General features: G+C 33.0%; 1 protein-coding gene across 1 annotated transcript; it reads right to left on the bottom strand.

Moving 5' to 3' along the window:
* Window positions 1-4,723: 4,723 nt before the first annotated feature.
* On the bottom strand, window positions 4,724-12,550 carry LOC115880196. Its single transcript, XM_030897334.1, has 4 exons — window positions 12,477-12,550; window positions 12,144-12,325; window positions 6,411-6,706; window positions 4,724-4,987 (listed from the first exon to the last, which is right to left on the bottom strand). The coding sequence occupies exons 1-4, from the start codon at window positions 12,548-12,550 to the stop codon at window positions 4,724-4,726; spliced, it is 816 nt and encodes a 271-aa protein (XP_030753194.1).
* Between the last annotated feature and the right edge of the window lie 456 nt (window positions 12,551-13,006).

The raw sequence follows: 13,006 nt of genomic DNA, 5'->3' as shown, positions 1-13,006 counted from the left end.
TACAAAATGTGGTGTTGCCGAACCAAAATACATAATCTATAAAAAAGGCAAATAAGAAAGTACTATATACAAGCAAAATACACTGTAAAATTTTTGTGGGTCAAACGGATTTGGAAAAACTATCTAAATCGGAGAAAATCATACAATCAAAGAAAATAAAATAATCAATTGTTGATTTCTCAACGAACCGCACCGCACAAAGAAACTGTATTTAGAGGTTTTTCTTTCATTTTGGTACTCTTGCTAATACAGATAATCGAAAATCTTCCCTTAACCGATTAGAATTCTTAGATAAGAAGATATGTTTATGCCTATTTGCCTTTTTCCATTATTTGTTCTCGATTTTCTGACAAAACGTCCTGGCCGAAACTCTTATATTTGCTTTGACAGCTTTTGAAAGGTTACTAGAATCAAAGCGTTCCAATATTTGTACTGGGAACGCTTTGATTCTAGTTAACTAACTTAATTCACCACAGCGCTTCGCCGCTTCTTTGGAGTGTTAGAAGTACAAACCTCATATACATCCTGACGAGTGAAGCGCGCAGCCATTTAAAATATATATATATATATATATATATATATATATATATATATATATATATATATATATATATATATATATATATATATATATATATATATATATATATATATATATATATATATATATATATGTATAGCTAAAGCGCACCTAAACGCAGCTAATTTTTTTTATGTCATATGCTATAATAAGTGGGCTCTCAAGAAATGACAAAGTTATCGTGGTATTATGTGGTATTATGTAACACATATTTAAAGTAGCTAAATTACAATTTTTCATAGGTAACTGCAGGTACTTCTTTAACATTTCTTTTCAGTCAAACTATATAGCAGAAATATTTTTAAAAAATGATAGCTTACCACGTAGGCCTAATATAAAAATAATATCAATGTAGTTATTCCGTGAAAGTAAACATTTCTCACTAAAACGCCTGCAAAATTTGACTAAATGGGCTAGATATTTTAGATGATTTTATCGTTTTGTCCGAAAGATAAAGTAATGAGCATTTTTAAATGATAAGTTTGATTTTAAAAATAAACATATGTTTTTTTATTGATGAATGGACATTCCTTGAATACATTTTACAATAACTTAGGACCTGGGCTACAGTTGGTAAATCGAATTAATTCCACCTAGAACGTCAAAATTTCACACTGTGCGGCGAGTGCGGCTCTGGTCAATGTGCACGTACCTTAAAGGTAAGCGCGCATTTGTTCGCACCGGACGCAACGGACGCATCGGACGAATCGCAATATATTTATCATCGCATATTATATTCTGATTTTCTTCCCGCATTTTCATTTTAGTGCAATCCTCGAAGCGGGCTAATACGAAACTTCTGTTTTTCACGTTCGCTTCCCAAATTTAAAATGAGTAGTATTTCTGATGAAGAATTATGACTTGCAATTGCATGTGCATTTGAAGAGGAAGAGCAAAGGAACAAGAAAAAAAAGAACGAATTTGGGTCCATAATGTGCCCATCCATAATGAACCGTATTTTTAAAAAGATGTTAAACTGATTTTTCTGCTGTTTAAATATACCTATATGTTAAAGATTTATTCTATTATATTGCGTCTACGTACCTGGTTGTTTCATTATCTGCCCAATTTCCTCCCATATATTTTGGGGTCCTTGCTGATTACTGTACTCTTTGTTTTTCAAATTATAAAGTTCATTTTATTGTTGCACTAAAGAAATTAATAGTCCGTCATCCATTTTCACTCTTTTAGCTACCTGCTCAAAATAACGTTAAAAACAAATAGTCGATTCCTGTTTATATTGCGCATTTTCCTCGAATTTGCGAATGACGTCATCCGTACGCATCGTATATACGGATTTAATTCTTTTCTAATAATTCTGAACGGATTTCCGTGTCTACGATGCGTCCGATACGTATGTATGTGCGTTGTCTCATTTAAAATAAGGCAAATAATAATTTTCGTCCGTTCCCTGTGTCCGATACGTCCGTCCGATGCGAATAAATGCGCGCTTACCTTAAGGCTCCCCTTTTTATGTCTGCACTCAGTCCTCTATCCCTGTAACCTTCACCAGTTTTTGCAGCTCCTTGGTGTAATGGGAGCATAGTTACTCCGGTTCAAGCCATGCTTTCCCAAATAGAAAGTGACGCTTGCGATTGAGAGCCTCTTAGTAACATTTTATGCTCTGCTGTTTCAGGATCTTTATCACAGTGTCTACAGCAAGACTTCCTTAACACACGTTGAAATTATTAAGGTATATGTCCTGTTAAGAGATCTGTTGTAATCCAAACATGATTCCTGCTGAGCATTAGCAGTTCCTTTGTGGTTTTAGAATTAGGTTCTTGGATGAAGGCCTTGCCATGATATCATTTAAAAGTTATTATTTTAGAGTGAGGCATTTTAAGTGAACGTCTTCCTTTCGTTGGAAGGGCTAATCTGAACTAGACTTGCTCGCGAAAATTACAAACCATGATCTTAGCTGCTATACAGGGTGATTTACGTTACCAAAAAAGTTCCATATCAAGTTTCCAGTTTGATTTGAGATCAGAGATTGAGATTTTTTACTTCAGTCTATACATAAACAGGGTGATTTGGAATGCAGTACCTTATATTTTTTGCTCAATCGATTTGCCCATTCCCATTAAAAAAATCTCATTACAAAAATACCGTAATATTGTTTGTAAAATATGATGATTTTTGCATTAAATTTTCTACACTTTTAAAATTCTCAAAAAATTGTAAAATCGCAAAATGTTAATGCTTTTTATGTGAAAGTATTTTATGAATGTTCTGTATCTTCTTCCTGTATAGTACAATTCCGTGTCTTCGGTAGAACTAATTACGGCATGGTATATATTTTAAACTAATATATGAAGTGAGTCAAAACTACCTAGATAGTTCTTAAAAAAAAACAAAGCAAAATGCTAAGAAATATTTTATTATATTATTATATTTAAGTCACAGAGATAACACAAGAGACCTACCTCATATTCTAGTTCTTTTTGCCTATATACAGGGTGTTTCAAAAACATGTGCCATCTCTCGAGGGGAGATACCTCTCGTAAAAATAAGATTTATTTTTCATATTAACATAGCTCTGAGTCTGCTTTGTTTCGTAACTACAGGGTGTTAAAGTCTTAATATTTTTTCGATTTATTATAATTTTCTTCCATCTACCTTTAGCGTTTCAAATGAAATTTTGTGGGTAAAAGTTACTATAAATGTGACATATTTTAATACCTTTAAAATTTCTTTCGAATCACTAAAAGTACTTGGAAGAAAATTATGATAAATCGAAAAATTATTAAGACTTTAATACCCTGTACGAAACAAAGCATAATTGGACCTATGTTGATATGAAAAATAAATCTTATTTTTACTTGAGGGATCTCCCCACGAGAGATGGCACATGTTTTTTGAAGCACCCTGTATATGGTCGCGGTGTTCAATTTTCCCACTTCCGTATAATATACAATCATAAAAATATAACATATATGCACAACATAGAAGAACAACATATTAGCACTAAAGAGACTCCTAAAAAAGCAACATCAATTTGCAATGTAATATCTAAAAATCAGATTCTCTTCTTTTCAGAAATGGCTTAACCATTATTTTTTTAATAAGATTATTTCTCCTTTCCAGATACAAATGCGATAATATTTCCAGAATCAAAAGAACAATACTGATACCAAGACCTATTACGAACACAGCAAAAGCAAAATAACATTCTTTTAGTCCTACGCTGACGAATATGTTGCTGTTTCCGCCGCATTTTGACAACTTCGATAATATTTGAACGCTCTGTCGATTTTGAAGTCCAGTTTCAAACAATCTGTGCAACCTAGAAAATAGATAGGTACATAATAAATTTCTTACAATTTTAGTACTAATAATAATTATCATCTGCTATAAGTTTTAGAGAACACGCAGAAGCTTTTCTAGGTGTACGTATTTTATGTAAAAAAAGAGAAATAGAGAGGCGTGCATAGGTGACTTTAGTATGAAGAAGATGGCGTTAAAAAAAGGCCTTAAGAAAAATAAAATGTTTCAAAATGAATTGTCCAATATTTCGTACAAAATTAGTACTATATTGTGTACCCCACAACATCTGTGATTATATTGGAAATATGTTTTAACTCGCTTGTGCAAAGTAAGATCCTCGGTAAGGGCAACAAGTGCCGTAGAGTAGGTATAGGTACGTCGTGATGATGGAGACATCCTTTATGATGCTAATATTATGGCGTTGATCTATCCACGTAAGTATATAAATGATCTAGGGTATTGTAATACTTACCCGATTAGAAAATATTCACTCAAAGTAGAATTCTTCCGACAAAACAAATGTACCGTGTCCCATTTGACAAAAGTATCGATATATCTCACGGAACATTTCTCTTCTTTCGTATAAGATGCTTCGATGATATTATTCGCGGTAGATGCTTCGGTATGAAACGCAAAATAAGACTTCTGCACCATGCTCATTCCTTCTTCAGCTGAAAAATAGTTTTCCCTAGCGGCTCCTTTTGGAGCAATCTTGTTTTCGTAAACCAGTTTCCTCCAGTACTCATTGGTACGAGGTTGAGGAACCTGCACAGACAATATTCATCATTTTAAACACGAGAAATTCTTTTTGGTTTCTGTAGTACTAATGGATATTAAGAATTTCTATAAGGTCTATGTAATAACAGGTTTTGTTAATAGTTAATACGCTTTAGAGAATTGAAAGGAACTTGCCTTGAAGTAAAATTTATTGTAACTCAAATCTTCAACTCCCATTTTAATGTTTGAATCGTACAATGCCCGCATATCTTTCAAATTATCAGATGTTGATTGCAGAAGGATGACTATCCTAGCACAAAATGCTGTGTAAATATAGCTGAATGTGATGAGTAGAGTAAATGTTCCAATTTTACCCGCAGCGCTTCTAGGTTCGTGGAAATAGTCCATTTGGCAGACTACAGCAATCTAAAACCAATAAAAAATTGATTCAAAATCAATGTTTTTTTAGAAGTAGGTATAAACCATAATGAACCATATATATGGTTCCACTGTTTTTACTGATTTTTTACACAATTATGACGTTTCACAAAGTTATGAAATTCTCTGTTATTCAAGTATACTTTTAATATTCAAAAACTAGTACCTATACTATACCGGGTGCGTCTCAAAAGTGGCTCACCCATATAACTTTATTATTTTTTCAGATAAAAAACGATATTTGGTATGTTAGTATATGACATAAATTAGGATTGAATGACGTATTCAATTGTTTTCGGTCACTTCCTGTTTCACCGGAAATGACTATAACTTTTGATTTTTAAATGGCACCCTAGATATTTTTTTACTTTATTCGATAGAAAATGACACTCTAAATAGGATGACATATCATGCCTCAACTTCTGACATTTTCACATATGTATATGTAATATATTTGACATTGTAACATGTTCATAACGACAATTTGACCCGAAATACCAAGTGTGTGGCACCAAATTATTCGTAAAAAAATGCTTTTTCCAAATATGCCAATGAGCTACCCTCCTTCCATTTGAAAAAATTGAGATATGATTAAAAATACGATTTGGGCATCTTTTAACCGACCAGGATAAGACACTAAAAACATTAGACAATCAAATATAATTTTCCAAGGCTCCTTGATTAAAAATTAGTGTTTTTAACACAGCCATGGCACTTAGATTGAAATTTAAAATACAACATTTTTTTAGCGAGAAGAAGAGTGTCATTTTCCATCGAATAAATTAAAAAAACTACTGAGGGTGCAAATTAAAAATTAAAAGTTGTAGTCATTTCCGGTGAAACAGGAAGTGACCGAAAACAATTGAATACGTCAGTCAATCCTAATTTATGTCATATAACTAACATACCAAATCTCGTTTTTTATCTGAAAAAATAAAAAAGTTATAGGGTTGAGCCAGTTTTGAGACGCACCCTGTTATAATAAATAAATCAATTGCCCAGAAAATTGAAACAGGAGTTGCATCTATATTTCTATATGCACTCTGTATATAGAAATTGTAGCTGAAGTAATATGTAACTTGGATTTGTGTTAACTATAATATTCTTTGCTTGGATGTTTAGTTTTATACTTGATAGCACAGAATGTTGTAACTTCTCGAAATGCAATTATTAGGTCTATTCGTTTTCCTGGTATTATCGGTTCTGAATCGTCCTAGAACTCTCCAGCGCATGCGCAAATGAAATAATGTCTTCATATTTCCTTCTGCGCATACGCATCACAATTCTAGGACGGTACAGAATCGGTAATAACAGGAAAACGAAAAAAGCTATTGTTGTAATCATAAAATAACGATAATGGTTAGATGCAGTTAAATATAACAGTTTTGCCATAGTTATATTACGAACACACCTGCATCATTACAATATCCATGAAACTAGGCACATCCTCTCCAAATTTTTCACGTTCATTCATATATGTTTGTGCTTTTTCTTCCCATTTCATGATCACTCTGATGGCCAAACAGCACAAAATCACGATCAAGCCGCAAGCGTACCAAACGTATTTGTTAAAAGGTAGAGCGAACAAGTTTGATGTATAAGGTAGAGGTGGGGCTCTAAAGATAAAGTTTAGTGACAGCCCTCTTATGGTGTTGACCAAGAATTGAAAATACTGAAAACGTTCTTTGGGAGTGAAAGCTAAAGTACCTGAAATAATAAAATAGTCTATTGTGAGTAGAACAGTAAAGCCGGGACCCCATGAAGCAACACGCAACGCCACGTCATGAAGATCTGTGCGTATGTTTTTCCATTTAATTACATGTATTGCGTACACACTATCGTCCCAGATCTCATGTGTACACTCTTTCCCACGTCGCAACACGTGGGCTCACGTGGGATAGCGTGGCGTGTGGCCTAACGGGGTCCCGGCTTAAATCATATCTCAGTTCTCTTAATAAATTAAAATAAATATAAAATACACTAATATTTGAGATATTAGATTGTTACTGTGTCTATACTTCTAAGATTATTAGACTAGAAACGTAGCTTATAAAAAATATTTATTTTTCTAAATTCTACTGTGTTAACAATTTAACATTTCAATATCACAAACTTCTCAGCAATCTCGTCACAATTAATATAAATCAACCTAATAATACTTATTTCCTATATATTTAAATATATACACACAACCAAACTTATATGGAATCACTCTTTATTTCTGACTAAAGTTTTTGCAAGGAAAAAAATTGGTATACAACTTTAAGATAAGGCTTTTTGTTGTAAATAAACATGGCAAAATAAAAAAAAATAAAAACACTAAATCACCACAATACACCAAAACACTTTTATTTTACACTGGACGCGCGTTTCGCTAACCATGTTAGCATCATCAGCAGATGATTATAAACTAAAGTACAATCTACAAGTTGAGCGATTATATACTCGCTCAGTGGGCACCGAGTGGGCGTGGCAAAATCTAGCCAACCGAGTCAGAGCCAACTGAGCGTAACAGTTAGATTTCCGCCACTAGAGTAGTAGGAACAAAGAACTTGAAGGAATTGGACCGTTGACTCTGTTCATACTATCTTTACATTTATTAATTCTGATGCTTTCATATGCATCTAATTGCCTGTAATTTGAGACTTGTTTAATTAATTTTAAATTATTAAGATCTATACAATGTTCATTATCAACAATATGTTCGGCAACACAAGATTTATCCGGTCTACCATATCTTATCTGAGCAATTAAATGTTCTTTAAATCTAGTTAATATTGATCTTCTAGTTTGCCCAACATATTTCTGATTACAACCTTTACAAGAAATTTCATAAATACCCGACCTTTCCAGTGGAGGGTGTTTTATCTTTTGGATTACCTAATAATTGTTGTAATTTATTATTAGCACTATACACAAGTTTATAATTGACATTCTTAAAAATTCCTTTTAGACCACGGGATAACTCTCTATCAAACGGTATCGAAAAATATTTAGACGTATCTTTCTCCACTTGAAAGTCAAAATTTTCAGAAATCATTAACCTATACCTACGTTTTCTAATTAATTTATCAACTAGTGAAAAAGAATATCCATTACACTCAGCTACATTCCTAATGTAATCTCTTTCTATTTCATATCTTTCGTTGGAAAGTGGGAAACTAAGTAATCTATGAACTAAGAAATTTAAACTAACCATTTTATGTTCAACACTATGATGTGATTCATTAGGAATATATCTGCGTGTGGTCGTATTTTTCCTATAGATATCAAATTCCAGGCAATTATTAGTATTTCTAATAACCCTATACATCTAGAAATGGTAATCTGTCGTTGTTCTCAATTTCATGCGTAAATTTAATGGAAGGAAAACGATTATTTAACTTAGAAACAAAATTATCTATGGTGTCTGAATGTGTGTCAAAAACAGCAAAAATATCATTCACATACCTAAACCATACTCTTGGAAAATACTCAAACTGATTCTTAGCCTCCACTTCAAACCTGCTCATAAATAAATTAGCCAAAAATGGAGACAATGGATTACCCATTGCTGTACCTTCCCGCTGTTCGAAAAAGTTGTTATTAAATTGAAAACAATTTTGTTTCATACATAAAGATGTAAGCTCAATATATTCACTCACAGTTTTGTTGTCGAGACCATTTGCGTTCAGTAATTCCTTCAAGTAGCCTAAAGTATGTGGAATTGGAACACTTGGGAACAACGAAGATACATCAAAGGAGACCAAAATTTCACCTTCATGCAATGTTATATCTTTAATTTTGTTAATGAATTCAATATTATTTTTAACTGAGAAAGAAGGTTCATGATCAGGTAAATTTTCGAACTCCCTTGATAACCATTTTGCCAAATTATAAGTCGGAAACCTACAGCCGAAACAATATATCGCATAGACTTGTCATTTATGAATTTTTTGGCAAAGTATATAATTTTGGTAATGAGGGATTGGATACTTGCAATTTCCTCTTTAAAGAAAGATCAATAAGGGTGTTACATTCTTTTAGAGTTTTTTTTTAACGTCTGCTACCATCTTAGACAAAGGATTCTTTTTCAAATTTATGTAGGGGCCATTATCGATTAAGTTGTTAACCTTATCGTAATAGTCTTTTTTATCTAATATAACAACCTTATTTCCCTTATCAGCTTTTAGATAGAAACAATCTTTGTTACGCAAACTCTTGAACGAAAGATATGAAATAGAAAGAGATTACATTAGGAATGTAGCTGAGTGTAATGGGTATTCTCCTTCACTAGTTGATAAATTAATTAGAAAACGTAGGTATAGGTTAATGATTTCTGAAAATTCGACTTTTCAAGTGGAGAAAGATACGTCTAAGTATTTTTCGATACCGTTTGATAGAGAGTTATCCCGTGGTCTAAAAGGAATTTTTAAGAATGTCAATTATAAACTTGTGTATAGTGCTAATAATAAATTACAACAATTATTAGGTAATCCAAAAGATAAAACACCTCCACTGGAAAGGTCGGGTATTTATGATATTTCTTGTAAAGATTGTAATCAGAAATATGTTGGGCAAATTAGAAGATCAATATTAACTAGATTTAAAGAACATTTAGCTCAGATAGGATATGGTAGACCGGATAAATCTTGCGTTGCCGAACATATTGTTGATAAAGAACATTGTATAGATCTTAATAACTTAAAATTACTTAAACAAGTCTCAAATTACAGGCAATTAGATGCATATGAATGCATCAGAATTAATAAATGTAAAGACAGTATGAACAGAGACAACGGTCCAATTCCTTCAAGTTCTTTGTTCCTACTACTCTAGTGGCAGAAATCTAACTGTTACGCTCAGTGGGCTCTGACTCGGTTGGCTAGATTTTGCCACGCCCACTGGTGCCCACTGAGCGAGTATATAAACGCTCAACTTGTAGATTGTACTTTAGTTTATAATCATCTGCTGATGATGCTAACATGGTTAGCGAAACGCGCGTCCAGTGTAAAATAAAAGTGTTTTGGTGTATTGTGGTGATTTAGTGTTTTTATTTTGCTGTGTAACACCAAAGGTTCCAACCCTCAACTGTAATAAACATGACAATAAAGAACAAACAACTGCTGCGATTTATTTTATCATGAATTTTGTGTTCAGTAGTAAAATCACGATTGTCCGGCAATTTTCATTCGATCTAAAAAAGTAAAAAAATGTCTTATGTTGGATTAACAGATGTATAGAGTAGAAGAATTATTGCTCTCATTGAACAAGGAATGCCCCAAAGAGACGAAGAAGAGATAGTAGGCGTTACCCAGGATATTAATTGTATCGAAAATATATGCAAGGTATTTGGAACTAGGAACTCTTAAGAACAGGCCTAGACAAAGTCGTCAAAGAGTTACAACTGAACAAGAACGCTTTGTGTGCCAAATTGGTAGAAGAAATCCCAATGTTTCTCATCCAGAGCTACAAAAACTACTTCTGGCAGCTACAAGTGTGAACGTTTCAGTTTAAACCATAAGAAAAAGGCTTCGTGCTCGAGGGTTGTACAGTAGAAGAGAGTTACAGGTCTCACAGTTATCTCGGCAAAATAAAATTGACCGCTAAATTGATGCCTTACATCAAAACTTTTTTCGGATGAGACCAGAATTGGCCTAAAATCAGATGACCATCAAATTCGTGTTTTTAGAGCTCCAGGAAGACAAGCGAGACTCCAGGCTGCCAAATCTGTACCAAGATATGAAGAAAGAACTGTAATGTTCTGGGGAGCTATTATGCTGGGAGTAAAAACTCCATTGTTACCACTTTAACAAACTTTAATGGGTCGGAGGTATGTTGGTTTAGTGCTAGAACCAACTGTTAGGCTTTGGAGAGCTGCAATTGGGGATAACTTCATGCAAGATAATGTACCTCCCCATACCAGCAGAATCGCTAGAGAATGTCTTGAAATGGAAAAAGGAGAGTCAAAATTGGTGAAGCGGTAGCCGTTTTAGGAATTGGAAAAAAATTGAGCTTTTATATAAATTATATTTAATATTTTAGTTGTAATAAATTATTATGATATATTACTATGTCACTCCATAAAAAATTGTTAAGTTTATTGTATTACCAATGGTAATACATGCATTTATAAATGCCAATCTGTATATTTTAATATAAATTTTTATATTGCACTCGCATAACTTTTCTTTATCTTTCATATGATTTCAGATGGTTTCTTATTCAGTACATGAATGCTTAATGCAACATAAGCTGCATTTTACTTCAGAACAACGTTTGTTATAAGTCTATAAAAAACGCAAATTGCAGTTGTGCAATGACTCGAACCTGTGATGAATAATAAACTTATAGTCGGTTTTCTACACAGTGTAACTAGTCCCAGTATTATATTTTCAACAACATAAATATCCAAATCTTGGCGATATCGAAACAGAGGTAAGACCACAAACAACAAAAGCAATGAGAGTGGCTGGATGTCTGAACGACACCATATGGAAAAATAAATGTATAGGTGTCGAGGTGAAGTCAAGAATATACAAGGCTGTCGTCAGACCCATAATGACCTACAGAGCAGAAACCAAACCGGATACAGCAAAAACAAAGAAATTCTTGGAAACAGACGAGATGAAAATCCTCCGCAAAATCACAGATAAAACGCTGCTAGATAGAGAACGAAGCGACAACATAAGGCAAACATGCAAGGTGGACAGCATTGATGAATGGGTATTGAGCAGAAGACGCGAATGGAATGAACATATAAGTCGAATGAACGATGGAAGAATAGTAAGGTCAGCTCGGGACAAATCACCATTGGGAAGAAGAAGCACGGGAAGGCCAAGAAAAAGATGGTGTGATAACCTTACCATCGATTGATACTGTAGGAATGATGTGAAGAATGAACAGGCGATCTGCCTAATATAGAGTAGGAAGAAAAAGAAGATAAATATCAAAAATTCATTCCAGAAACTCTTATTTTTGTTTCCAAACTAAATAATTGTTAATGCCCAGTAGGTATCTCAGATTTATTTAGTTACCTACCTGTTAATAATATCACGTTATAATTTACTTAACTGCATAGTTTTGTACACAATCAAACTTTTTAAATATATTTTCTCCTGATTTGATTTATTAAGTTGATTGAATGCGAATACTATTTTTGTACCTGAAATATCAGCTCTGCCAGTATAAATATCACCTAACATTCCTTTATAGAATTTCTTTACGGGATCCATTTCCATGCCATATTCCTTTGTAATAATCTTAAGGTGAGTCATATTCCATATATCCACGAATAAGTCGAATAATATATAGTTAATTTTAGTAATCTTGTCCAAATGACGCTCCCTGAAGAAAAAATATATATTTTTATTAATTAGACTACGAATGGAGTATGGAAGGTTATTGACAGATTTAATAGAAGCAGAATTGATAGTAGAAGAAGTATTTAGGAAAAATTTGATAGAAGAAGAAGTCTTATTTCGAATATAGAATTTACCTGTTGTCGTATATATGTTGTAAACTGCTGTTATACTGGAATATATAAGAAACCCTTAAAGGTGTCATTTCCATGTTACTTCTGTTTCGCGTCAAAGAAATATCATTAAAAAATGAAAATCCTTTGTCATTGGACCAACTTCCCAATATAGTCTGGGTGTATCCATCCATATATTCATTGATCTTATACCAAGAGGATATATCGAAAGTTCCGTTGGATTTTGTAGAATTGCTAACTATCAAAACGTAGCTATTTAATGGAAAATAGTAGTTATTTCGTCTTAATTGATCAGTATTTCCAAAAATCAGCCATTTGTTTGGGTATTTAAATAATTCCTCGTTATATGCCTGCAATTGGTGGTAATATTTAGAGCTGGGTAAAGAAGAAAAAAGGAAAGAAACTTTTTTTGGGGTTTTAGCACTTGAGCAGCGACCTACCTATATTTTATGGAATGATTCTGTCGTAAAGCTATCTATAGACAAACTATTTAGTTACCTACCTCTTCAAATAATTGGTCAAAAAATTCACAA

Source organism: Sitophilus oryzae, unplaced genomic scaffold, assembly GCF_002938485.1.
Source record: "Sitophilus oryzae breed Bouriz unplaced genomic scaffold, Soryzae_2.0 scaffold_1620_pilon_pilon, whole genome shotgun sequence".
NCBI lineage: Eukaryota > Metazoa > Arthropoda > Insecta > Coleoptera > Curculionidae > Sitophilus > Sitophilus oryzae.
Note: the sequence above shows the minus strand (reverse complement) of the source record. Positions and strands in the feature narration are given on the sequence as shown.